The 27,976-nt window shown below is 52.2% G+C and overlaps 1 protein-coding gene across 3 annotated transcripts in view; it reads right to left on the reverse strand.

Moving 5' to 3' along the window:
- Positions 1–20,550, reverse strand: part of EPHB2 (EPH receptor B2) — a 187,213-nt gene extending 166,663 nt beyond the window's left edge. For 2 of the 3 annotated variants that reach the window (XM_059062013.2, XM_059062007.2), the window contains exon 1: positions 20,434–20,550. In XM_059062013.2, the coding sequence (XP_058917996.2) occupies positions 20,434–20,494 (61 nt within the window). In that variant the 5' untranslated portion in view covers positions 20,495–20,550. The remainder of the gene's footprint in view (positions 1–20,433) is intronic. The other variant, XM_067015270.1, reaches the window with a different exon arrangement.
- Between the last annotated feature and the right edge of the window lie 7,426 nt (positions 20,551–27,976).

Below are 27,976 nucleotides of genomic sequence, written 5' to 3' on the forward strand. Positions count from 1 at the left end.
TGCCAACACAGCTGCCAGGAGATTGAGTTGTCAATAACTTATTAATTTATGTTAGAAACAAAAAGACAGATGCTTCCACATCACAAATACCAACAGAGCCTCCTGGGGTGGGAGGAGGGGGTGAAGGGTCAGGACGAGGAGAGATGCAGGGTGCTTCCTCACCCCTGCACCTTTCCACAAACCAGCAAAGCCAGGGCCATCTATTGACTGGTTCCCACTCCCACCACCTCGGTCCAAGCACTACCACCTGCCTGGCCTATACAGAGGCTCCTCCCTTTCCCCTGCTTTCGCTCGTGCCCCCTTAGGCTCCTCCCTTCACCACAGCCAGAGCAGTGCTTTCTCAACACAAGTCAGATCCTGTCACCTCCTCAAAACCCTCCACTGCTGGAATCTTGCTCAAGGTAGAAGCCAAGTCCCGACCGTGGCTCCCCTTCCCTTCATTTTACTCCTCAGCATCACCAACACCTAACCTGCTCACTAGATATTATTCCCAGTCTTTCCCACTAGAAGGAAAGCTCCACGGGGCAGGACAGTCTGCGTGGCCCACCGTAATTCGTCCACAATCACACAGCTGGTTAGAGGCTTGGATGTCAAGGCACCAGGCTGCAGGCCCCGAGGCCAGGGACCCCTCGGTACCACCCATCTGAGTGCCAGAGAGAAGAGGGGAAGGGTCAGCAGACTTGACGTCCACCAGATGAGTGTACATCTGTCCCCGCTTACCCACTGAGTGAGTGGCCCCACCAAGCTACTTCCCCCTTTCTGAGGAGCAGAAGCCTCATCCGTCCATCTAGAACAATCCCAGTGGGCCTTCCTCCCAGGGGGCTGTGCACATCCAGTGTGCGAGCTCCGAGGGCAAGACCCATGATGTCTGATTCACTTCGGATCCCCAACCCCCACCCTGGGGCTTGGCCCTGTGCCAAGCCCCCGCGGACTTCAATACCAGTCTCTTCAATTAAAGGGAGATGATGGATGTCACAGCACTTTGCCAACTGTCACCCAAAAGAACAAACAGAAGCGTATCCTCCTTTCACTTATCCCAAGAACCCACCCACCCTCCCTTCCTTCCTTCCTCCAGTCTTCCAATCAATACATAGCTATTGAGCACCTATGGGCCAGGCTCTATGGTAGGCCCGGGAATGTAGCGATGAAGCAACTGAATCATGGTTCCTCCTCTTATGGAGTGTATTATTGGGTAGGAGAGAAAGAGAGACGATCAAAGAAACATTAATTATTTTACAATTATGACTTTGACAAATGCTGTAAAACAGCGGTCCCCAACCTTTTTGGCACCAGGGACCGGTTTCGTGGAAGACAATTTTTCCACGGCCAGGGGTTGGGGACCCCTGCTGTAAAAGATCGGCCTGTGGAACTACTGAGAGCTTATGGAAAATTTCTCTGAAAAAGTGGAGGATGGGTGAGAGCTGCCCAGGTGACGAGCAAAGCAATCAGCCGAGAGGAATCAGCCAGTGCAAAGGCCCTGTGGTGGGAAGAAGCCTAGGCAGTGTAAGGAATTGAAAGGCCAGAGTGGGTAGAACTGCTAGACCAAGGTGGGTGATGGAGATAAGCCAGAGAATGGGCAGCAGCCAGACTAAGCAGGGCCTCTGGGCTATGGGGAGGGTGGGTCTTTATCCTGAAAGCAATAGGAAGTCATGAAATGTTTTCGAGAAATAGCATGATTAGATTCAAAATCCAATCCCAGGTCATGTTCTCCTAAAATAGGTCTGTGTGTCTCTTTGTCCCAGGGTGGCCAGGGTTTGGGGGGGTGGTCGGGTCAGGCTCAAGTCTCCCAATTTGGAGATGTCAAGGCAAAAGGTCCTCTCCTCCCAGCATCTCATGACCAGGTGAGAATGCCGATCATCCTCAAAACGGAACATTCCAAAGGTGTCTAGGTGCCCGCTGGCTGAGGTCTACCCGCTGGCCAAGGTTGGCTCAACAGCACAGTTGTCACAGAGAATTAAAATCTGCCCAGAAATTCAGGAAACTCGGCATGGCTCCCCCTGTGATCCTAACTGGGAGGCATTATCCCGAGTGAGCAGATTATCAGGATGTGTAATTTCTGGAATAAACACAGCTGTGTTTGTTTCTCTGAGCAGTGCTCCAGACAGAGCGGCAGCCTGGCCTGCCGCATGCAGCTGGAGCCTCGCACCTTGGGACGGACACCGCCAGGCAGCGGGGGAACACGCCCCTCCCAAAAGGCCTCCGGGTGCTGCTATCCTGGAGGATCTGTCTGGCCTCCAGTTCGGGGCCCCTCGGGAAGCTAGCGAAGAGACCAGGGAGGTGCTGCAGTCCCGGGATGGGGAGGGAATGTGGAGAAACCTCCAGGTCTTTTCCCTTTGGGATGGGGGTTGGTCACAATCGCCTGGACAATCTAGAGTTATTAGCTATGGGAGCATCCTCCCTAGTGTGGGAGGTCCATGGGCAAGCATCCTGAGAAGGTTAAGAGTCCAGCCCTGGAGCTTTCCAGATGGGAGAACTGAGGTCCAGGGAAGGGGACCAGGGAGAACTGGGCAAGGGACACCGTACATCCAGCCTCTGCTTTGGGCCAGGCTCTGAAATAGGTGCCAGAAACACCACGGCGTTCACTCAACTCTGAGGCAGCTGTGCGGCCCTGCAGGCTGCAGGGCCACACAGAGCAGGGCTTTAATCTCAGCTCCATCGCCCAGGAACCCTGTGACCATGGCCAAGTCATATGAGCCTCAGTTTCCCCATCTGTAAAGTGGGGATAATCGTGCCTACTCCATGGGGTTGTTGTGAGGATTAAGCAGGATTCGACACGTAAAGGGCTGTGTGCCTGGCGCACTGTAGGGAGCCCATACGTGATGGCTAGTCCTCCATTCATTCATTCATTCATGGATTACTGAGCACCTACTATGTCCCAGGCACCACGCCGGACACTTGTAAGCAAGAGACAAAAATCCCTGCCTTCATGAAGCTTACATTCTTACAGGGAGGACAGTGACTAAATGATGCTTTGTTTTTGTCGTTACTATTATTGCCATTTTACAGAAGGGCAAGCTGCAAGTCAGAATGGTTAAGTCATTTTTTAGATGCCCATTATTTATTTTTATCCCATCGTATTCTCAAAAGGGCTAGAGGCAGATGTTAAATAATTTATCCAAGTCTCTACAGCTAGAAAAGGGAGCCACTGGTTTTAAAGGTTTTGTCTCCCTTGGAAAGATTTTTAGCGGGTGCAGACCTAGTTCCAAGCCTGCAACCGGCCCTGTGTGACCTCAGGCAAGTGCTGTTCCCTTCTGGGCCTCAGTTTCCCCACATGTCCGGCTCTAGTATTTTGCATTCTGGGATCGTTCCTGGTGTGCCGCCTCGGTCGGCTAGGCTCTGTGGAATTGCTGAGCCCCAGCAAGGTGTCCACAACCTTTCCCTGGCACCAAGGGGTGAAGTGGGTGGGGTCGGACAGGCTCCCAGGAGCTCTCTGGAGAAGCTGGAGGGCTTCCAGGAGGGGAGCAAGGGGCCAGGCAGCTGCCCTCCCTGACATGTCTACTCTGCCATGGTCCCCACCATTCTGGCCCCCCTCCCAGTATGTTCCCTACATCCTGGCCCCTCCCATGACCAGAGGATCTGGCTGGGCAGGATTAGCCTGCACCCAGGGTCTGGTTTAATCCGGGCCAGACCACACCCCCCCCTCCTCCCAGCCTGCCCCTCCCCGCTCTGGATCCGCCCCCGACACCAGCCCCCATGGCCAGCTTTGTGAACCCTTCTTCCCTGCTTGTGATTTCCTTCCATGGCTCCCTACTGCCTCCAGCATCAAGTTCAAACACAAGAGAGGCCTTGTTACTCAAGGCCTCTCTTACCTGGCTCAAACCTTCTCCCCCAGCCTCATCTCCCTTTTCTTTCTTTTACACAGTTTCATTCACCGTAGCTTCTACAAACCCGCCCCTCTCGGCCTTTGCTCAAGCTGTCCCCTCTGCTAAGAATGCCCTCCATTCCATTTACCATGGGTCAAAAATCCTACTGGGCTAAATATGCCTTCCACCAGCCCAGGCTGGAAGACACTTCCCCTTTGCACTCAACAAATTCCATTACACCCAAGTATTTATCACTTCACCAAACATCTCTGAAGCTGCTTTTTTATTGGCAAAATCAGTGATAATAACTATGATGCAGGGTTATTGAGGGGAATAAATGAGAAAGTGTCAGAAAAGCAGCTAGTATGGTACCTAGCACTTAACAGGGACTCAGTGGTGAGAGGCTGCTATGATGATGATGTTGATGATGGAAGAGAAATAGGAAAAAAGAGAAGAGAAGGGGAAGGGAAAGAGATGGAAAAGGAGGAAGAGGAAGGAGACATCGCCCATCCCTCTGCTGGGATATAACTCTTTAACATGAGAAAGTCAATTCTGATTCACTCCCCTCTACGTCCCCCAGCATCCTGGAGGCTTTCATAAATGATGGTTGAATGGACAGACAGAATGAAAGGATGGATGAATGGAGAGAAGGAAGGAAGCTAGGATTATGGGAAAGAAGGGAGGATGTATGGAAACAGATAAGCCTGGAGGAGACTGAGTGTGCTACCCCAGAAGCCTAGCAGCATAGCATCCTACTGGAAGCTGAGGCTTCTGGGACCAGATGCCAAGTCGGTTCCCCTGGCTCCAAGCTCCTGTGCTCCTGGCCAGCATCAGGCTGCTCTCAAGGTTCAGTGAGTGGAAGCTCTGAGCAGCTGATGCCCCCGGGAGTTCAAGCTCTTCCCCCACCTGTCACGAGCCTCTGAGAGTACCAGCTCCTGACAGCAGGAACACAGCTCCAAAACTGTGAGACAAGTCAATGGGAAAATAGGATTTATTTTACAGAAATTCACTTTGGGGGCCAACTTTTCTGGAACTCCCCAGTGCAGCAACTTTGGCAAAACCACAGTCAATGGCTCAGAAGGTTTCTCCAAACCTGGGGAGTGTGCTGCTTGCCAGCTCTTTCTAAGTCCAGAAAGTGGAGAATAAGGAAACATCACAGTCTAGATGCCAAAGGGAATCTGAGGGGGAGAAATGTACTCTGGTTTTTGTGTTTGTTCATTCTTGCATCCATTTATCCAACCGACTATCTAAAACATGCAACCATTTTGCCATTATCCATCCATCCATCCATCCATCCATCCATCCATCCAATCCATGCAATCTCCATCAAACCATCCTTTTTTCTATCTACCTATCTATCTATCTCGATCCATTTATCCACCTATCAACCTGCCCATCATTCATGCAACCATCCAATCCATGCCCTCATTCTCTATCCATCCAGCCATCAATCACTCAAGCTCCCATCCAACTGCTTAGCTATTAAGTTCTCCAACTGTACTCTATTCAACCAGTATGATTGAGGATCTCCCAGTATGGTTGGGGGTAAACCAGACATGCTGACACAGTATCCAGTATGATCTAACCTAGGCAATATAAAACAGGTACATACAAAGTGCCACCAAGAACACAGAAGTCACCAAGGACAGTCCAACACTACACATAGAAGTGGGAGGGATCAGAGAGGTCAGGGCAGGCTTCAAATAGGAGACACTCAAACTTGGTCTTAATACGCAGCAAGAATTAGCCAGAGGAGGAAGGTGAGAAGGGTACCCAGGCAAGGGGGCAACATAAAACAGCATGGTGTATTCTAGAAGTCCCAAGGCCTGAGTCCTCATAACCACTTGATTAACTGTGAACCCTGGGCCAGTCCCCAATTTTTCCAAGTCCATCTGCCTCTATAATTTCCCCTTGATTCCCAGAGAGAAAGGGCCATGTCCAGCTACAGCTGGGGGCCAAGTTGCCACATGCTGCCCTGGCTTGTGCTCTGGTGGCTACAATAGGGGTAAACCTGATGGGGGGAAAAGTGGGCCTCTAGAGTTTTGTGGGACAGGCTTTGCTGTCAAGTAGACACAGGTGTAAATCCCAACCTCACATTTTGCTGTAATTTACTTAACCTTTGAGTCTTTCTTCCTTCTTCTGAAAATTAAGACACTGCTAACAGTTCCCTCCTAGACCACATCGAGCACTGAATAAGGTAAAACAGGGGGATTCCTTGGTCATCTGTAGGTATTCTATTCTTCCTAACTGCTGCCAATATTCAAGTCCTCCTGTGTGCCAGGCAAAGTGATCGTGGACATACATGGATCACTTCTCAGTCAACATTAGTTCTTTGTCCATGTCAGCAATTTATGTTCAAATGGTTCAGAAAAAAATATACACATACACCCATACAAAGAGGGATGCAAATGTGGCAAAATGGTCACAATTGTTGAATCTAGGTGAAGGATATATGGGTGTTTATTTCACTTAAAATTTTTCTGTATGTTTGAAATACCAAAAAGAAGAAGAAAAGAGGGACTTCTCTGGTGGCACAGCGGTTAAGGATCTGCCTGCCAATGCAGGGGGCACGGGTTCGATCCCTGGTGGGGGAAGATCCCACATGCAGCGGAGCAACTGAGCCCACGCGCCACAACTACTGAGCCTGTGCTCTAGAGCCCGCGAGCCACTACTACTGAAGCCCACCAGCCACAACTACTGAAGCCTGCGGCCTACAGCCCGTGCTCCACAATAAGAGAAGCCACCGCAATGAGAAGCCTGCGCACCACAACAAAGAGTAGCCCCCGCTCGCCACAACCAGAGAAAGCCCGCACGCAGCAACGAAGACCCAGCACAGCTAAAAAAAAAAAAAAAAAAAGAAGGAAAGAAAAGAGATCAGCTCTTTGTCAATCTATCTTGAAGTCAGGCTGCCTGAATTTATTTATTTATTATTATTTTTTTTTAACTTATTTATTTTATTTATTTATTTTTGGTCTTCGTTGCTGCGCGCAGGCTTTCTCTAGTTGTGGCAAGTGGGGGCTACTCTTCATTGCGGTGCGCGGGCTTCTCATTGCGGTGGCTTCTGTTACTGTGGAGCACGGGCTCTAGGCGCACGGGCTTCAGTAGTTGTGGCTGGTGGGCTCTAGAGAGCAGGCTCTGTACTTGTGGTGCATGGGCTTAGCTGCTCCGTGGCATGTGGGATCTTCCCAGACCAGGGCTCGAACCCATGTCCCCTGCATTGGCAGGCGGATTCTTAACCACTGCGCCACCAGGGAAGCCCAGGCTGCCTGAATTTAGATTCCAGCTCCACCATTACTGGCTGAATGACGGTGGGTAAATTATTTACTTTCTCTAAGCCTTAATTTTTCATCTATAGGATGCAGGCAATAATAACACTAAACCCAGTTCCTGGTCTCCAGCAAGCCCTCAATAAATGCTAGTTGCTACTGTTATTATTACCACTACTCTTATTAATCATTAAACCGCTGAGAAACTGAGGCTAGGAGAGGTTGGGTAAACACCTGCTTTTCATACATTATCTCTTTTATCGGTGATATTATCCTCATTTTCCAGATGAAACTAAGGCCAAGGAGGAAATGACCTACCGAAAGTGACACAGCTGGCGCGTGGAGAAGTCAAGATTTAAACAGTCTGTCTCCAAAGTCCAGGATCTTGCCCCAGCCGTCTCCTGCCTCGCCTATGTCCCTGGACCCAGGCCAAGGGGCCCGGCCTCATCGGAACCCTTTCAACTCCAGAAGGGGCCAGTCAGAAGGGAGTCCTGAACTTTGCTGGCATGGCTGGGCTTCCGGGCGGCTTGGAGACACTCAGCATCAGGGCCTCCTTGGCATCTCAGGAGCGCTTTCGACTATTCTCCCGAGAGCCGCAGGAGCTGCCATCTGAGGCCGTGGGGAGTGACAGCCGACACTGACGGGGACAGGCGAGAGGACGTACCAGCCAGGGCCCCAACTCGAACAGACTCCCTGGGCCACAGCCTTTCGTGGGTTCCAGAAAGGCCCCACGGGTTCTGGCCGGGGCTGTTCCCAGGCTCTGTCTCCCGGTGAGAGGTGGAGAAGCCCCATTCAGGCGGACGCATCCCACTGTGCGCTAAGCCGCTTTCTCCCCACTTACACGTTTCAGATGCTTTTTGTCCTTCCGGCTTCCCATGGACTCAGGCCAAGTGACAAGTTGGTGCTGTGGACATATGTCGTCGCCATAATGGGAATGTTGACCCCACACTCTCTCCCTGCTGGGGCCAGGCAGCTTGTACCCCGCCCCGATGCTTGGCATGCCCTGTTCTCAGCCACACAGGACCCTTTCCAGCTCCCCAAATATATCACACACTCGTGGGCCTCCCATTCGGATCTTTGTTGATGTCCCATTGCCTGGAATGCCGGCCTTGCCACTTCTTCACCTGGCTCTTCCTTATTAAGCATCTTAGAAGTCACCTCTTCTAGGAGGCTTTCCTAACCCCATTTTACCGTGGAAGAAACTGAGGTGCAAAGAGGTAAGTTAAAAGGGCCAAGGTTAGGCTGTTTGTAAGTATCAGAGCCAGAGGTCCAACCTGGCATGGTTCTAATCCAAGACCACGAGCCTTCCATTCCACCAACTCTGCCCTCAAAGAAGAAACTGAAGAAGACATGCTCTCTGCCTTCAAACATGGCAGATGCCTGCAAGAAGGGGCTTCTGCACCTGTATTGTTCTGGAAGATGGGAAACAGAAACTATGGAGGGAAATTCCAGGAAAAAAGACTCCCCAGTCCAAGGTTATGAGGCATTTCCGACACCTTCACTGCCTACCAGCATTTCTGACACCTTCACTGACCTTAGGCAAGTCACTTCAGCTCTCTGAACCTCAAATTCTCCATCTGTAAAATGGAGGTAACAACACCCTTGCTACTTCTCTCCCCGCAACACCTCAACTAGAGCTTGTAAACTGCCAGCCAGGGAGCCAAATCCAGCCAGCAAACATGAATTGGTTTGGCCAGGACTATATTTTAGAATAAACTAAGCAAACATTTAAAAACCAGTTTTTCCATAAACGTCAGAATTTTGCAAACCAGGGCTTCCCTGGTGGTGCAGTGGTTAAGAACCGCCTGCCAATGCAGGGGACATGGGTTCCAGCCCTGGTCCGGGAAGATCCCACATGCCGCAGAGCAACTAAGCCCGTGTGCCACAACTACTGAGCCTGTGCTCCAGAGCCCGCGAGCCACAACTACTGAGCCCGTGTGCCACAACTACTGAAGCCCGCGCGCCTAGAGCCCGTGCTCTGCAACAAGAGAAGCCACCGCAATGAGAAGCCCGCGCACCGCAACAAAGAGTAGCCCCCGCTCGCCGCAACTAGAGAAAAGCCCGCGTGCAGCAATGAAGACCAAAACAGGCAAAAAAATAAAATAAAATAAAATAATTAATTTTAGAAAACAAAAAGAATTTTGCAAACCAGAAGATCCGGCAAAATTGAGCCCCAATCCCGGCACGGCAACACAGTCAAGAGTGGGTAGCACCTGCCTTCTTTAGACAATACACGTGCTCTCCCAGGGGCACTGCCGTTTATTGAACGCCCAGCTCACCTCATTCATTCACAACCCGGACAGCTTGTGAGTCTGGGGGGTCTCTGCAGGACTCTTGGGATTTATTTATTTATTTGTTTATTTATTTATTTTAATATAGCTGTTTAATATGTTTAAGAAGGAAAAGACAATCTGTTCAGTAGAGACAAGAAAGATATAAAAAAGACACAAATGGAAATTCTAGAGAGAAGGAACACATGGATGCTATAAGAGCAGGTTAGACACAGCAGAAGAAAGAAGGCATAAGCACAAAGGTTACCACCAGAACAAAACCAAAAACCTTCCTAAACACCAAACATATGTAAACACATCAGAGTAAAGAATTCACATCTGGTAGAAAAAGAAGCACAGCAAATAAAATACACATTATTAGAAAATATCACAACAGAGTTGAGACCAAACACATCAGTTACATCAAAAAACATGAGCAGGGGCTTCCCTGGTGGTGCAGTGGTTAAGAATCCGCCTGCCAGTGCAGGGGACACAGGTTCGAGCCCTGGTCCAGGAAGTTCCCACACGCCACAGAGCAACTAAGCTCATGCACCACAACTACTGAGCCTGTGCCCTAGAGCCCATGAGCCACAGCTACTAAGCCCACGTGTCTAGAGCCTGTGCTCCACAAGAAGCGAAGCCACCGCAAGGAGAAGCCCGTGCACCGCAAAGAAGAGTAGCCCCTGCTCGCTGCAACTAGAGAAAAAGCCCATGCGCAGCAACGAAGACCCAGCTCAACAAAAATAAAATAAATAAATTTATATTAAAAAAACAAAAAACATGAGCAGGCTTAACTGACTTACTGAAAGGATAAGAGTTAGACTTTGGTAACAGAACTAGACCCCAAATAATAATTCAGCTCCCCTTGTGCAAACAAGAAACATACCCAAACATATTTTTAGTGTTTCTAAAAATAAAAGATAGACTAAGGTGTATCAGAAGGACTCTTATGATTTATTATGTGTCTATATTACCTGTGTAGGGACTTCCCTGGTGGTCCAGTGGATAAGACTCCGCGCTCCCAATGCAGGGGGCCCAGGTTCGATCCCTGGTCGGGGAACTAGATCCCGCACGCATGCCGCAACTAAGAGTCGGCATGCTGCGCCTAAAAGATCCCGCGTGCCGCAACTAAAGATCCCGCGTGCTGCAACTAAGATGTGGCACGGCCAAAATAAATAAAATAAATATTTAATAAAATGAAATAAAATGAAATGCCCCTTCCCCACATATAATTCAAAAGAAAAGTGAACGAAATACATTACCTGTGTAGGCTTGATTCCTGTTCAGTCAGCAAACAGAAGCCCTGTTTCCTGCTTAACGGTTTGACAATAAAATTTGCCTATGTGTTGCCTACGGTCTTCAAAACGTCTTTGAAGGCACTGCTCAGAGCTGTGTCCCCACCCACTTCCCCATGTGCCTTCATCTCCACGTGCTCTCAGCCAACCTGTAGTCCAGACTTAGGTTTAACAGCAACTGGCCAACCAATGCCTTTAGACATGCGGGTTTCCTCCAGTGCTTCCCTGCGCCTACAGGGGCCCCTGGCCAAGGCAGGAGTGACAAACCACTTTCACATCGTTACAGGTTCTTTTACGGTGGAACGAAGAACACAGCTGCTCCCTGGCACAGCCTTCTGAGGTGGTTAAATCATGATCCCCTATTTACCAAGGAGAAAACTGAGGCCCAGAGGGGCGATGTGACCTGCTCCAAGCCACAAGGACACCTTAGTCCCATCCTCCAAATTCAATCCCACCAGCCCAGAGCCTCTTCCTCATGCCTGGTCTTGAATAGCTATGACTTGGGTTATTATTTGTAATTAATCTGTAGGTTCCTTTACTGCACAAACATCTCATTAGCGCCTATCATGCACCAGGCGTTGGGCGGAGCAGGGGACGAGGTGAAGTGGAGAGTCCCTGCCCTCTTGGCCCCGGTGGTAGACTGTCTCCCATGGGGCCACCAACTATACCTGCCGTCGCTAAACAAAGCCGCCTCCCGTTAAGGGGGCCTACAGCTAAGTCTGGACCACAGGTTGGCCCAGAGCACAAGGAGATGTGTGCACATGGTGGAGTGGGCGGGTGCGGGGGGGCACTGAGAATCACCTCCAAAGACGCGCTGAAGATTATGGGCAACGCACGGGCAAATGCTGTGTGTTAAACCGTTAGCAGGAAATGGCGCTTCCCTTGAACGACTGAACAGAAAATCAAGCCCAGTGTATTTCCCCTCTCCCTGAACCGGATGAGGAAGCCTGGGATGAATCTGAGATGGCTTTGTGACCTGCTTTGGCTGCAGGGGTGATGTTTTGTGACATTACAGCCCAGGCCTCAAGAAGTCTTACGGTTTCTGCTTTACCCTCTTGGGAGTCAGCCGCCAGGGAAAGCTCAGTGTAGACTACTGACCAGTGAGAGATCTTGAGGAGTGAGAGAGGGGGCCCGGTCTTCCAGCCTTCCCTACCAGGGCCTCAGAGATGTGGGTGAGGCCATGGCAGACCTTCCGGCACAGCCTAGCTGAGTGCAAGCTCAGGAGTGACCCCAGCTGACACCACACGGAGCAGAAGAAATGGCCAGCTTCCCCCAGCCAATCCACTAAACCAGGAGAAATACTAAATCACTGTTGTTGTGAGACAGTACATTTTGGGGTGGCTTATTAGGCAGCAATGGATGACTGAAACACTTCCCAGGGGCAGAGCCCTGTCCTTTTTCCAGCTCCCTCCTCCCTTGCTTGGAGCCTGGTACTGGGCATTGAATCCCGGAGCTGGAAGGCGCCTCCAAAACCACTGAGTCCCACTTCCTCATTTTAGAGAGGAGGTAGCTGAGGCCCGGGGAGGAGGAGCAATTTACTCCAGATCACAAGAGAGACAGGGGCAGATGTAGGAGGCAAACTTGAACCCTACAGGAGCCAGGCAAGTAACACAAATGTGTGACACAAGCTGGTGGTGAGCTACGCCCCATGTTCATGTGTTCTATCTGAAGAGGCAGCCACTATTCGGCTCCAGCCAACTGTGGCCATGTGGGAATGTGGGCCTAGGGAAGCCAGCTTGTCTGACTTTTCACAAAGCCAGAAACGGGATTTCTCTGTAAACTCTGTTGATTTTTAAATGTTGGCTAAGAATTCAAATTGCATTGACAATCTCTGGGCCTTGAGACTGGCCTTGGGCTTCAAGCTTGCTCCGGCCACTGACCTGTGCAAGACGTGTTATCCTCCCAGACCTTAGTTTCCTCATCTCTAAAATGGGCCCCTGCCCACTTACCGGGTTGCCATGAAAACCCAATGAGCTGACGGGTTTAGAAATACAAGCTTACGAATGGCCCTGTGACGGTTCCACAGCCTCAGTTCTCTGTGGAGGCGCCCCTTACAATGTAATGAGTTAACACCCGATTTGTCTAAGTTAGAACAACATTATTCTGACCATTATGACAGAGATTGCATTTTTATGGCAGGTTTGTGAGTTCCAGAACCCTCCCACTTGCATTATCTCAGGACGTTGATGGAGTCAGAGCTGGATGGCTGCCTTGGAGACCCTCGCCAGAGCCAAGCATTTCCTCTGAGCCAGGAGATACATTCCAGAGGCCACTTGAAGGGCGGTGAAGAGCATGAGCTTCAAAGTCCTCCAGACCTGGGTTCGAATCCCTGCTTCCCACTCCCTAGTTATGTGTCCTTGAGCTAGTCACTTTCTGAGCTTCAGTTTCCACATCTGTAAAATGGGCATAATAATCAAAGTACTGGGTAGGCTGTTGGGGCAACTGCATGAGATGACATACACGATGCCCTTAGCAGAGCTAAGAGCTGTTATCATTATCATGTATGGAAGTTGGTGCCTGGCAGGCATAGATAGGGCCAAGAAGGAGGGTACAGCCATAGAAGACCCTGTCCCTTTCCTAGGATTAGGCAGGCTGAATTGGGGTGGGGGTGGACCCTTGAGGAAAACCTGGATGGGAACCAGAGAGGCAGGCTGGAGGGGCCTTTCAACTACTCAGCAAAAGTTAGACAGACTCAGAACTTAACTCTGAACCTTTGGCTTTTTCCTGCGGTTAAGTGAAGAGGGGAGAGCTGGAGACAGAGTCCCCTAGTAAAACAGCACCCACGTCCCCCTACTCTGAATCCGGTTTCCCACTGGTTTTGAAAAATAACAGCCGCAGTTAATATTTACTGCATTCTCATCACACATGAGGTACACATTCAGTCTGTCAGCTTCATCCTTCGTGGATTAACCCATTCATTCCTCACAACCATCTCAAGAACTATTATTATCCTCATTTTAGAAGTGACAGCACCAGGGCTCAGAGAGGTTAAGTAACTGACCAGAGGACACAAAGTAAAGGACCGTCTGACTCCAGACATCCTTGTATCCCCCAGGCTATGCTGTTTATGAAACAAGGGAGAGAGTGGTCAGGGCTTGCCTAAAGGGCTCTGGGATTTCAGAGAAAGAAGCAAGTACTCCGGCAAGGAGTAAGGGTGCTGACATTTCATAGTAATGACAGCTGATGAATACTGGCACAGCCGCGGGTCAGGCTGCTCTGCTGGCCACTGTATACAAGACCTCATTTAACCCTCACCACGAGCCTCTGACAGGCAGTATCTCCCATTTACAGATCAGGAAACTGAGGCTCCAAGAGTACATCACTTGCTCGAGGCCACAGAGCAGACAAGGTTTCTTCCCTGAGGATACCCCTACCCTCAGGGGGCTGCAGCGGGGCTACAGATGGCTCCAGGAAGCTCACGGCCCAGGCTAAGGTGGTCTAGGCAAGCCCCCCAGGTGACACAGGAGCACTGGGGAGACAGGTGTCCCCTCTCCACCCTCCGGAAGGCACCTGCTTTAAAAGGCCCTAAAACCCTAAAATGCTTTCAAGGCAGCCTTATCAGACAGCGGATCCCAATCAGGAAGCTTCCAGGTGCTGTCACGATCAACGGCCCACTCCACCCCTGAGAGGTGTGCAAACATTCTTGCCTGCCCTGCCCTCCCCCAGCCTAGCCTCCGTCTGTTCACCAGCAGGCAGGCAGCCTGGGCTGGTGGGCACTAACTGATTGATTTCACTTCATTTCATTCTTTTCCAGTTTCCTGCTGAGGCCTCTCTTCCTCTTTCCCAGGAGTCCTGTGTTTTATCTTAGGGCACTGGGGGGGGTGGGGGCAAATCTGCCTGCCCAATGGAAAGACCTGGGGAGTGAGTTAAAAATACAGATCCCTGGCCTCGATCCGGATCTACCAAATCTCCAACTAAGTCAGGCAAGCAGGCCAGGCCACGAGATGAGATGGGGCCTCAGTCAGAGGTGCAGGCCAGGTCCACCTCTGCCAGGAGGCCATCCTGGTCTCACCCCTCCACCCTCTGAGGGAGCACAGCCCCCCTGCCTTGTCCAGCCCAGGCCTGTCACCAGCCAGCTCCATCTGCCCCTTCCTTTAGGGGTCTCTCTCTGCCTGCAGGGGTTTGACCTCCAGCCTAAGCTCACAGGTGAGCTCGGGGCAGGCAGAGATGACAAGATGACAAGCTGGTACCCTGGGCCTTGCTGAGTACCCAGCATAGCTGCACAGAGAACCTGCCCCCATCCAGGCTTTGGGGCTGATGCAAAACCTTGATGAAGTGGCGAGGGCCAAAGACACCAGGAAGGACAACCCCCTGGGAGGGACTGGGGCCACAGCAGGGCAGGGGGGCTCGCAGTAGGGCCACAGGGCCAACCTAGGACTCAAGCCCCCCACTGTGAGCCTGGTAGTATAGACTTGTGTTTTCACAACTGTTTTGAGAATCTTCTGAAAGCTAAGGCCCCTCTTCCTTGGAAAATCCACATTAACATCCAACATTCTATTATAATTTCAGGGTGATCCCAGAGCCCCACAACTAAGAAGGCCTGTGGACTCCAGCTGAGAGCCCCACCCTCACCTCCAGTTCCCTGTCATTGTAAGAACCAAGTATTTGCCCCCAACAGGGCCCTGAAGAAGGAGGCAGAGATGGGGCTCCGGGCCTGCCCACACTTGCGGGGTCACCATCCCAAGGCTGAGGGGCAGTTAGGAGCCTGTGCGATGGGCTGGGGGAGACACAGAGGGCTGATTCGTTGCCTGAACAATCTAAATGCCAAAAAGGGGGGGCAAACTAGGACACAGCCATCACTGACCACACCCACGGGCATTCCAAGGAAGGAAGAGGGCCCTGGTGGGGCTGAGAACAGCCTCTACTGCACACAGCCACGTGCCTGATATTTTATGTGGGTGTGCACAAGAACCCCTGAGGACACGGCGTCCAGCTCCTTGCCCAGGGCACACAGCGTGCGGTGCTGGGATTTGAACCCAGGTCTGACTGCCCAGACGGCTGTGCCTTTTCTCTACTCCACAGTCGGTGAAGCTGGCCAGCCTTGTTTCCCACCAAAGCTGGAATCCCTTCTCCCACCCAGCACCTGACATGAAGGAGGTGCCTGGTGACTCTTTTAAAATATATAGATGGATGGAGGAATGAATAAGTCAACTTGCTTTTGAATTCGGGCTTTAAATCTAAGCCCTGATTTCCTGGCTAAGACGAATACATGAAAGCAGCCTCCTTTAAAAATGAGAAGCAGGAGAAATAAACATAAAAGAGAAACCAATTCTAAATTAATCCCACTGAAGGTCGCTGGGTCTTAGAGAGGTAATGCCCAAGCAGAGGGCTGCGCTGGGAGTGGGAGAGACAAGAGGTGCATGGCAGGGGGAGGGGCAGGCAGGCTCCCTCAACCCCTGTAAGAAGGCGGACTTACCTAGCACATAGCTGCTGCTGGTCCATTTGAATCCTTAGCTCTGGCTGAATTGATCTCTTCATTATCCCCATTTTCCTGCATTCTGGATCCCTGCTCACATCATAGGGATGCTCCTCCCTCCTGGAAGATTTCCTTCATCTCCCCAGCCAGATAGATGACTCTCTCCTCCACCTCTGTATCATTCTCCGGATACTTATTGTATAACACAGTATAATATATGCACTCATTTGTTCATTCAACATTCATTCATTCATTCAACGTTCCTTAGCTGATTATGTCTTTCAGTTACTGGGCACCATGTGACCGGGCTCAGTTCAAGGCACTGGGCTGCCGTAGCAAACATGGCAGACAAAAACCTCTTCCCTCCTGGAGTTTACAGTCTAGTGGGCAAGATGGACACTAAACAAGGAAACCAACAAATCTCTGATTCCATTTCAGATGGCAGTGGGTATTTTGAAGTAAAACAAAGCAGGAGGGATAGAAAGTGTCTGAACTGAGCCTGTTTTAGATGAGGTAATCAGGGAAGGCCTCTGGGAGGTGGCATTTGAACGGAGCTCTTTTTACCACAACTGTGGACACAAAAATGAGCCAGATGAGCTCAGAGTCTAGCAAGGAAGAGACAAGCTGGCCTTTTCTTGACTGGGCAGGACGGGGCCTGGCTCACCTGAATATCCCACACACTGAAGCCAGTGATCTTTCCAAAAACAAACCTGGCCAGGTCCCTCAATGTCTCAAGAACGTTCAACGGCTCCCCACTGCCCTCAGCATCAAGTCCAAACTCCTCAGCCTTCCATCCGAGCCCTGCTCTCCATTCTCAGCCTCATCCCCCTTTGCTGCCCTCAACACCCATCTCCCTCAGACACACCCAAGTAAGTACCCAATCATCATACCTCTGTGTCTCTACACACGCTGCTTCCAGGCAAAGAATTTGCCTCCTTAGTCCCAAAGTTAACCTCCTTAACTTTGGGGAACACAGTTCATTACTTTGGGGAACACAGTTCATTAATGTGACAGGTGGCTGACAAAGTTTTGTTGCAGAGAGAATGGGAAGTAAGAAAATGAGGTAGGGCTTCCCTGGTGGCGCAGTGGTTGAGGGTCCGCCTGCCGATGCGGGGGACACGGGTTCGTGCCCTGGTCCGGGAGGATCCCGCGTGCCGCGGAGCGGCTGGGCCCGTGAGCCATGGCCGCTGAGCCTGTGCGTCCGGAGCCTGTGCTCCGCAGCGGGAGGGGCCGCAACGGTGAGAGGCCCGCATACCGCAAAAAAAAAAAAAAAAAAAAAGAAAATGAGGCAAAGAATAAGCCACAAATGATAAAGTAAGCGGCTTCCATCCTAAATGGCTTCTGCTGCCCCCCAGGAGCGAGCACCACACCAGCTAGAGAACAAGCTCCATAAATATTTGGAAACCAAAAGAACAAATGTACAGAGGAGATCGGTTTTTCTCTAGACTTCAACTTTTCGATTCCATCTAGTGGCTGGTCTTCTGTTGGACATGTCCCTAGCGCACTTCCATCCTCTCCAAGTGCCCGTGCCAGATGCTCCAGACTTGTGTTTCCTTTGGAGGGCCTCATGGTTTGGGGGAGATGCTAAACTCACCATCCTAACACAGGGACCCTCTCCCCCTAAAAAAAAAAAAAAAAAAAAAAAACTACACACACCCTCTCTCCTCTCTCAGAGGCTGGGGATTTCCTAGACCTTAACACTCAGGACAGCCTTGTTACTACAGGGCACGAGGAGGGGGAAGGGCCAGGAGTGGTGTGGCCACACGTCTCTGGGTACTGGGAGCCCCAGGGGCTGCCCTCTCATCACTCCAAGCTTCAGATCTGTTTTTACAGACTGTGCTGCTCCTGGGAGGATTCCTGTCTCTTCTGGTTGTGTCACGAACAGCACTGCCCATCCCCATCTTCCATCCCCATCTTCCACCCCCCAGAGGCCACGCAGCTCTTCAACGTGACTTTTTGCCATCCATTATTTGGTCTGAATCTCACAAACACGCCTAATTACCCTCACTTGACAGATGAGAAAACTGAAGCTCAGGTAAGGGAGGTAGGGTGCATATGATGGAATCCTAGATTAGGTTGAACATTTTAGACCCAGAGAAGCTGAGCCCCTTATAGGGAAGGGAGTTGGCCCAGCGTCCCACAGTAAATGAGAAGTGGGGCCTCTGACCTCCACCTCACACCACCTCCCCCTCCATTAGGCCAGCTCCTTCTTAACCCCTAACGGACTAGACTCCTTGGTGTCCAGGGGGCAAAGGAAAAGACTGAAGCAAGGTCTGGGGTGCCGACCACAGCCCGCCTCCCAGCCTGCCCCCAAGTGGCAGCCCAAGCAGCCATGCCCTCCTGTGATGTCAGCAGCCGATCAGCCCTGTGTCCAGGGTCCAGGGCCTTGGGTCGAGTCTGGCCAGAGCCCACCAGATTCCGACCACCGCCTCCCAGGGCCATGGCCGGACAGACGTGGCCCTTCCATCTACCCCACGGTAATTAAAAACACACCCAGGCCTTTTCCAACACGAGAGGGGCCAATTTTCTTCCCCTCCAGCACCGCTGACTACAATCCGAAGAGCAATATTTATGCCAAGCTCCCCATAATACTGTAAACATCCCAATGTATAGCGGGCCAACGCATGAGTCATTTCCCCAAAGCCAGAGCTAATAAGTGGTACCTCAGCCATATTCCAGGGAGCTCCCACCAGTACCGGGCCTGCCTCAGGGCTGCGCTCCACACCCAGGGCCCATGGCACCCTTGGTGCCCCAGTGGCCCCACTCCGGTAAACCTCAGGCAGCCACCAAATCCTCCAGGAGTCGGAGGACAGCTGCCTCTGTGCCAGAAACTATGGCTGCCATCCAGGGACACCCCTCCACCCGCTGAACTGCGGTCACTAAAGCATTCATTACTGAGAAACTAAAGTTATAGCACGGGATCCCCCATTGCGCCTTTCCCAGAGGCTGCAGCCTCCATGCTTGGTCCGATCAGGTTTTTTTTGTTTTTGTATTTTTGGGGGTTTTGAGCTGCAAGAAGGAAAGGGGTTTCACATCATCCTCAAATGGCCTGAGATGAAGGTACCCCTCAGTCCTATGGTGGCAGAATCCTGGAAGAGGTCACCCTGTTTAGGGACAAGAAGACCCAGCAAAATGGACAGAGCACAAGCTTCAGAGACTTGCGAGCCCCATTCTATTTTTATCACCCAGTGACCACAGGGCGAGACACTGACTTTTCTGAGCCTTAGTTTCCCTTTCTACTAGAAGGAAGTTAAGACTCATACCCACCTGACTTTCGTGGATGACTTATTTTGGGGAATCCAACAAAATTGTGGGTGGGAAAGCACTTTGTAAAGCTTAAAGTACCGTGTCAACTGTGCAGCACGTTGTAAACCACAGTACTTTGCATACAGTGCAAAGTACTTCATAAACTGTAAAGCGGTTTGAAAACTGTAAAGAGCTGTACACAGGAGAACCATTATCCATATTCCTTTCTTGCCCTACAGGCTCGTCCATTTCTGGTGGACACACCCAGACCCCACTAACTTTCCCTCCAGAGCAAGCTGGCTCAGGAGACTTGGCAGCCACCCTGACCCCTTGAGGGTCGGATGGGACCAACACACGAGGGTATGGGGAGACGGCCCAGAGACCCTGGCCAAGGCCAACACATGGCAAGAGCATCTGGTCCGGCCCTGGCGGCAGCTGGAGAGTTCCCGGGGCTCCAGCGGCCACTCTGAGCTCTGCCGCCAGCGGGGCGGTGGCCGGCAGGGGTGCCCGGAGACCCCGCGCAGCCAAGAGATGCCCACGGACCCATCCCCCCCGTAGTCCTCCAGGGGATGGGACCCCATTGTAAGCCGCGGGCGATGGGCAGGCACCAGAGCGGGGTGCTGGCGCGCTCACTTCCACTCTGCCAGTCTCCGCTCTTCGGGGCTCCGGCCCCATCCCGGGGGCGCGGACCGGGAGCCCCCACCCCAGCCAGTCGCGGTGCCTTCCTCCCTCCGTTCCCTGCCAAACTTTCCAGCCCCAACTGCGCGCCGGGCCCCGCGGCCGGCGCCCCTCCACCCCGTGCCGAGCAAGGCCAGGCCCGCGCGCAGAGGGTGGCCGGGCCGGGGGCGGCGAGCGCGCGTGGGCAGCCCCCGGCCCTGGGCGGCGCTCGCCGGGCTGGCTACAAAGCCTCCGCAAGATGGTCCCTTCGCCTCCTCCTGGCACAGTCAATCAGCGCCCGCCCTTCCCGGGCGCCCGTGGGGCCCGCGCCTCCTGGCGCGGCCGGACACACCTCCCCGCGGCCACCTGCGCCCGGCGCGAGACCCGGGGCAAACTTTGCGGGCCGCCGGGCGGAGGTGGGCGCCGGCGGCCGCTCATGCCCGGCCGCTCCCCGCCCCCATCACCCGCCCGCCCGCTCACCTTCCACGGCGGCGAGCAGCGGCAACAGCAGCAGCGCGGCCCCCAGCCTCCACAGGGCCATGGCTGCGCTTCCCGGGGCCTCGGGCCGCGGCGCCGCGGGGCCCAGGCGGCCCGGGCGGGAGCGCGCGCCCCGGGCTCGGGGGGCCGGGGGGAGCGGCGAGGCGCGGCGCACAGACAGCCGCCGCCACCGCGCAGCCAGCAGAATGAGCCATCCAGCCCGGGCAGAACGGGGACCCGGGCTCCGCCAGCGCTGGGCGCGGCCCACCTGAGCCGCGGGCGCGGGGGGAGCCCGGCCGGGCCGCCGCTCCCCGCGCGCGCCCTGGACCCCAGCTGGCCGCGCGCGCTCCTGGAGCCCCAGCCCCCACCTCCTCGGGGCCACCCGGGGGACTTGCGGGCGCTGGAGCGCGGAGCTGTCGCGCTCTCCGGCGACTGAGACGCCGGGCTCCCCCCGCGCAGCAGTGGTCTCTCCCGGAGCTGTGGCTCCTCCAGATAAAGCAGCGATTTCAGCCCAAATGTTTCTGAATTTTTATTGAATGCTGCAAAGCCGGAGAGCGTCTGGCGCGGCTGACAGGGGCAGGGAAAGGGGACCCTGGGGGAGGGCGGGGGAAGGGGCTGCCCAAAGCGGGGCGGGCCCTACCTGTCAGGGCTGGGAATGCCACCCCCCTCGCCTCAGCCCTGCCACCCGGGTCCCTGCAGCTCCGAAAGGGACCGAACTGCAATGAATGAAAAAAAAAAGGGGGGGTGGTGGAGATGGGAACAAAACAGGCGTCTTTCCCAGGCGCTGGGGCTGGGCTGGGGCCTCCGCCTGGGAGAGTGGGCCTTGGCGCTAACACTGGGGCCTGGGGTGGGGGTGGGGGGTCACTCTAGCAGGGGCGGGCCGGGCCCTGGCAGGCAGACCCCAGCCTACCCTCCCTGCCTTGTTATGAGCGAGCCCACCAGCCCCTCCCTGTAGCCCCTTCTGTCTGTACACTGGATTTCTCTCTCTGTTCATCTTGTTCCCAATGCAGTTTGGGGGTGGTGCAGATGGGGGGGGGGAATGTCTCAGAAAGCCACCCCCGCCCCCATGGAATGGACCTGTCTGTGCAGCCATGGTTTTGTGCTGTGGCTGTCCCTTCAGGGAGGACACAACCCCTTGTTCCATCCCTGCTCTGACAGCCTCATCACCATCATCATTAAGGGCTTTGCTGAGGCTGATGGTGGCCGAGCTGCAGGGGGGCTACAGGAATCACCCAGTCAGGGCCTCTGGCCTTTGGTAGCCACACTCCTGACAAACAAGACTTAACCAGGAGCTTCCTGCCCTGTGGAGTGGGTGTAAGTGCCCAGTGGAGGAACAGACGGTTTAAATTCAATCGATGCCACCCAGACCTCTCCCATCCCTTTGTCCCACAAACTATCAAACGTCCCAGCAATCCCCTCCCTTCAGGCCCACCCTACAGTTCACACCAAGAAAAGGAAACCACAGACTCTGAGACCCCATTTAAGGTTTGGAAAAGTGGGTCATCTTTAGAAGCTTCAAGGGTCCAACTGAAATGGGCATCATCCTGGAAGGCCCCCAGGAGGAAGTGAGCCAGGAAGGCTGGGAGAGACTGCCTGGGAAGCAGACAGCAGAAGTGAGCAGAGACAGGAAATGAGGTGGGGGGTTGCCTCCTGTTAAGCTTCTCCTTGGCCAGGGTCAAAATCCACTGGGGTGGGGCTGGACTTTATGTTTAGTCCCTGCTTCTCAGACTTTTCAGGTAACCCAGGGTTTGAGAGACCCTGAGCTTGACCCATACTAGGGCAAGACTCCCTCTCCTGGGCAGAGAGGCTCCAAGCTATTGCACTAATCAGTGCCAACATCCAGGTGCCCCACCCCTTCCCAATTCAAGAAATATTTTGTGAGCACCTGTTATGTGCTGGGGGGGATTCAGCACTTCTGCTGTGTTTCTATCCCCTGGGGCCCTTGTCCCCATTTTCCCACCCCATTGGTATTTCCCTCTTTGATTCCAAATAAGAACAGCAGTGGCATTTATTAAGGACCTGGTACCAGGCACTAGGCTAAGCTTTGTTTATACAGTGTTCCCCTTAATCTTTCAACCCTGTGAGGTAGGTGCTCACCTTTTCAGTTGATGAAATTGAGGACCAATTTGTCCAAGGTCACACAGCAAGTCAGAGCTGGGATTTAACCCCAGGCCTGTCTGACCCCAAGGATAATCCCCCCTTGTGCCTTTCATGGAGGCAAAGAGCTCAGGGAGTCATTTGTCGATTTCCCACATCCCCTTTTCACAGATAAGAAAGCTGAGGCCTAAAGAGGGAAGTGACTCACTCAAAGTCATATAATTAAATGGACATCAGTCCAGGGCATTTAACTGGCTAAAAAGGAAAATAGCCATAATAATCAAATAAAGCCCCCTTCTCTCCCATCTTTTTCTCCCTACACATTATTTTATTCCCCATTTGGGAGCCCGTAGTGTGGCTGGGTTTTGCAGTCTGGCGAGGCCCCTCCTCACTGGTCTCTGTGGCAACTGCCTTCAGCTGTGCCTTTGTCCCAGCTGTGCACTCCACCTGGTTGTCCTCTCCACGCTAATGGCTTGGATTTGCCCCCCCCACACCACCCCCAAGAGCTTTAATTGACATTGGCCTCACCCCCCTCAGACTGTTCTGCACTTGTTATCTGTTTCCTGAGAGATGGTTAGCCCCATGCACAGCAGCCCATTGCTGGGGTCTCAGATTGTTTGTTTCTAATTTGCATCTTATCTCTACCACCCCTTCAGACTGGGAGCTGCCTGCAGGCAGTGGAGGGACTCTGAACTATATACTCCCAGGGCAGGAGGCCCCAAAGAGCATCTGACCCAATCCCCTTCTCAGCAGAGGAAGAGGCGGCTTAAGCTTCATTTGTCTAATGACAACAGCTACTCGCATTTGCAATCACGCTTTAACAGTTTACAAAGCAGTGTTCACACCCATCAACTCGACTGATGCTAATTCAACCAGCCTATCCTGCCAGCCAGCCTGGCAGCAGTGGGAACTCCACTTTTCAGAAGGGGAAACTGGGGCTCAGAGAGGGAAAAAAGTACTTGCCCAAGGACATGGCAAATTTGGGGTGCAGCTGGAACTAGGCCTTCAGTGACCTGACAGCTTTAAATCAAATTTGATGAATAAACATTAACGGGGCACTTCCTACAGGCCAGTTACTGGGGAGGCAGGGACACAGCTGTGGACCTGCCTGACAAGACCCTGCTCTTTTAGAACCTACTTTCTGCTGTGCAAGACCTATATATGGACAAGATAATTAAGATAAGGATAAATGCTAGGGAGACAAGACAACAGGCGATGGGACAGTTGGTGACTGAGAGGCGGGGGCTATTCTAGCCAGGGAGATCAGAGAAGGCCTCTCTGAAGAGGGAACATGAGAGCTGAGAGCTGGATGACGGGGAGTCCACCATGTAAAAGTGCGGAAAAAGAGTTCCAGGTGGAAGGAACTGCAAATGCAAAGGCCCTGGAGTGGGAATATACAGGGTACCTTCTAGGAATAGCAGCTGAAGCATGGCAAGCAATGGGAGTGTGGAGGAGATTAGGTGGTGGAGGAGGAATATGATTGTATTTTAAGCACAATGGGGAGCCATCGAGGATTATAAGTAGAGAGTGAACTGATCTGAGGTAGAGGAAGCAGTATGAGCGTGGTTCAGCAGGGCCTGCAGGCAGCCTGGGTGCTAATCCATGCCACCATCCTCCTGGGCTAGGGGGCTGGCCTCTATACCCCTAGACTGAGACTCCAGGGTATGTCCATGCCCTTCTCTAACTTGCTGTGTGAGCTTGGGCAGGGCACTCACCCTCTCTGAGCCCCACTTGCTACAAATGAAAATGCGGGCATTGGCCAAGGTGGTTTCTCGGAGGCCACTTTCAGTCCTGACTCCCTCAGTGTTGTGGATTCAATGGGGACAGCAGGACCTGTGTCCTCATCTCAGCGATACCAGGGGATGCTAATGTGTTCTGGGTCCCCTCAGCTTTCCCTGAGACCTTCCTCCAGAGGGGGAAGGTGGATGGGCTTCTGAAAGGGAAGTGCATTATGCTGAGTGACAGCCTGGAGAGAACATAGAGGTCACCTTTCAGTGTACCTAGGTCTCTGACTCCTGTCCCAATGCCCTTTCCTTGCCCAGGTGCAGGACGGATGCAGGCACATGGCCAGTTGTGGGTCAGACCCACCTGGAGCCAGTGCCAGGCCAGGGGGAGTTTCTTAGTAGAGACTTGGCTCAAGTTCTAGTTCTGCCACTAGTTTGCTGTATGACTTCAGACAGGACCCTTCCCCTCTCTGGGCCTGTGCTGGCAGTCACAGATCTACCCTCATGAAGCTCAGGGCCCAGCACTGTCCAATAGAATACAATACAAACCCCATATGTAATTTTTAATTTTCTAGCAGCCACATTAAAAACATAAAAAGAAACAGGTGAAGTTAATTTTAGTATATTTATTTAACCCAATATATCCACAATATTATTGTTTCAACATGTAATTAATGAACTATTTTACTTTTTTTTCATACTAAGTCTTTGAAGTCTGGCGTGTATTTTATATTTCTGCATCTCTCAGTTTACCGCCGCCACATTTCAAATGCTCAATAGTCACATGTGGCAAGTGGCTAGTGGCTACCATATTGAATAGCATAGATTTAGACATTGACATCAATAATTACCCAACGGAGTGAAAAGTGCTCTTTTATAAAGACTGTTCAAACCTTTCAGGGGTGCAGAGAAGGGAATCACTACCTCTGCCTGGAGAAGGACGGAAGGCTTCCTGGAGGAGGTGGCAGTTGAAAGACAAAAAAATCTTATTGATGGCTAATAACTTTCCTATCCCTTTTAAGAAAAGTTTTTCTACCTCATGATAAAAGTAGCCCATGCTCATTGGTAAAAGTAAAGAAGATACAGAAGAGTTAAGAAGGGAAACAAAAACTACCATAATTTCCCCAGCCTGAGAGGCATTGTTAATGTTTCAATCCATTTCCTTTCAGGCATTTTTTTAGGCACAAGTATTGTGCATATAACTATAATCTTGCTGTATGCACAGTGCTGTGTCCTCTTTTTTTTTTCCCACCTAGCACTGTAGAGCAAGCATCTCCCTGGGCTGTTAAAAACTCTCATGCAACACTATTGCTATTGGCTATGTACTATTCCAGGGAAGGACTGGCCATCAAACCTTTGTGCCTTCCTGCTTCACCTAAGGGTGCCTGCAATCCCAGCTCCGCTTTGGATGCCCCTCTGAGAACAGAGGATGCGGGGATTGGTGCAAGGAGCAACCAGGAGGGTCAGGTGCCCAGAAAGCCATGCTGTGCCTCATTCCTCACTGCCAGTCCTGCCTGGGCTTTTGTGGCTTGGAGCTGGAGAAGACTGGGCTGGGCTGCAGCTCCGAGCAGCCAGTCTCCCCACTGCCACCTGGCGGTCCTGGAAGTGAATGCACCCTCCAGGAGCGCAGCACCACCCAGGTGGCTTGTGTCAGGAGGTGCTGGGGTCCTGGGTTTCCACTTTTGACCCCTGGTCTCTACACCACTCTGTGACCAGCCTTCCGCAGTGGAGGGCATCTGAGTTTTTATTCTGGAGTAGGGCTTCCTTCCTGCTCTCATTCTGAAGGGTTGTAGCTTTGGAGACAGACTGCCCAGGTTCAAATCCAGCTCTACTTTTTAGGAGCCTTGTGACCTTGGGTAGCCAGTCCATTTTTCTGTGCCTCAGTTTCCTTACCTGTAACATGGGATAATAATAGTCTATCCACCACAGTAAGTGCTTGACGTTTTAATTATTTGATGTCAGAGGGAAACTAAATGCAAAGTGTAGAGGGTGGATCTTATTTAGTCTCATCCCCTTTCTCTAGATCTCTGCTACTAACCTTCCAACCCCTGGAAGGTTTTCCTGAAACTCGAAATCTCCAATTGAGCTACTCTCCTGCTCAAAAGTCTTCAGCAGCTCCACGCTGCTCCCTGCAATAAATACAAATGCCCTAGCTTGGCATTCAAGGTCCTCGGGAACAGGACCCAGCTTACCTTCCCAGTCTTGTCTCCCATTTTTCACCTTCAGGTCCCCTTTGCTCCAGCCAAACCGTTGTCCTCAAGACTCCAGGGGCATCCTGCGTTTTCCCACCTCCACACTCCTGTCATACTCAGCTTCACTTGGGACCACATTTTCCCCATCCTCCAAAGACCTCATCACATACCACCTCCCCCAGGAATCCTGCCATAGATCTACTCCCCCACTCCAAAGCTCCGCAGCATGCTGATGGCACACATGTCAATTTCCTTCATCTTGCATTCTTGTAAATAGCCTCATGGGATGGAGAGAATCTGGGCTTTGGGGTTAAGGGAGGTACTTGTTCAAATCCTGTGTGATCTTGAGCAGGGAGGATACTTAACCTCTTGGAGCCTCAGTTTCTTTCTATGTAAATGGTCCTAATCCTTACAGGTTTGTTATGAGTGTAGAAGGAGAGGACACAAACAAAACACCTGCCACCTGCAGATACCTGTGAGATGTTAGTTCCATTCCCTGCTAACTTATTATGGCCCCTCTAGACGGTAAGCCCCTTTGGGGCAAGCTGCATCCTGTTCACCTCAGAATCCCAGAGGGCCTGGCACATGTGTCCTGTGTAAGTGCTTGCTATAGTGAATCAAAACTTCTCTCCCACCAACACAAAAAAACCTTCTTGGCATTGGAAACAGGTGGTGAAATGCTATTCAGTATCCGTGAGCCATGGGAATTACCACTCAGAGCCACAGTCACTTCTTCCTGGGAACTGGGAGGGCCTGGATTACCCAGCTTATAGCCACGGGTCCTAGAAGGGGTGTTGCTCTGGCTTGCAATGGGCAGCCTGTCTCCACAGCCTGTTCCCACCCATCATTGCTTTGATCCTTACAACAATCTAGTGAGCTGGGCAGCCCTCCCCATATTATGGTGGAGGAAACAGCAGCCAAGAGAGGATGTGACTTAGCTAAGGTCACTCAACAGATTCGTGAATGTTGCGCTAGGTGCCAGGTGTTCTGACCCCCAGATAAAGACCCTTTTGAGGCTGTTGCTATGATGTGACACCAGATTAAACGTTAGGAGGCCTGCGTTCAAGTCCCGATGTCCCCATTTACCTTCTTCATGGCTTTGGGTAGTTGTGTCACTTCCTGAGCCTCAGTTTCCTTGTGGCAAGGGGCCCTGTTGGGAGCTGAAAGGAATCGGGAGATAGGAGTTGCTTCTGGAAACTGTGGAGTGTCGTATCCAGGTAAAAGGTTGTTACAGTTGACCACCAAGCCTGATACAGGATGCTTTGATCTTTGCACCCCATCGGGAGTACACAGGGTTTTTATGGCTGCTTGCCTGGCAGGCTCTTTCCCAATTTGCCTCTCTCTTGGAGTTTGAAAGAGCTGTTTTGATAGGTGCCTGGCAACAGGGGTGCAGTAGGGTGCGGCTGCTGGACAGGCAAGCTGGGTGTGGCCAGGAGACAGCATTGAAGGCCAGGAGAGCTGCCTGCTTCCAGAAAAGGCTCAGAGTGGGATGGGCACTGGGGCTGGGGAAACCCACAGAAGGGTAAATCATTC

This window comes from Kogia breviceps, chromosome 1 (genome assembly GCF_026419965.1).
Source record: "Kogia breviceps isolate mKogBre1 chromosome 1, mKogBre1 haplotype 1, whole genome shotgun sequence".
Classification (NCBI taxonomy): Eukaryota; Metazoa; Chordata; class Mammalia; order Artiodactyla; family Physeteridae; genus Kogia; species Kogia breviceps.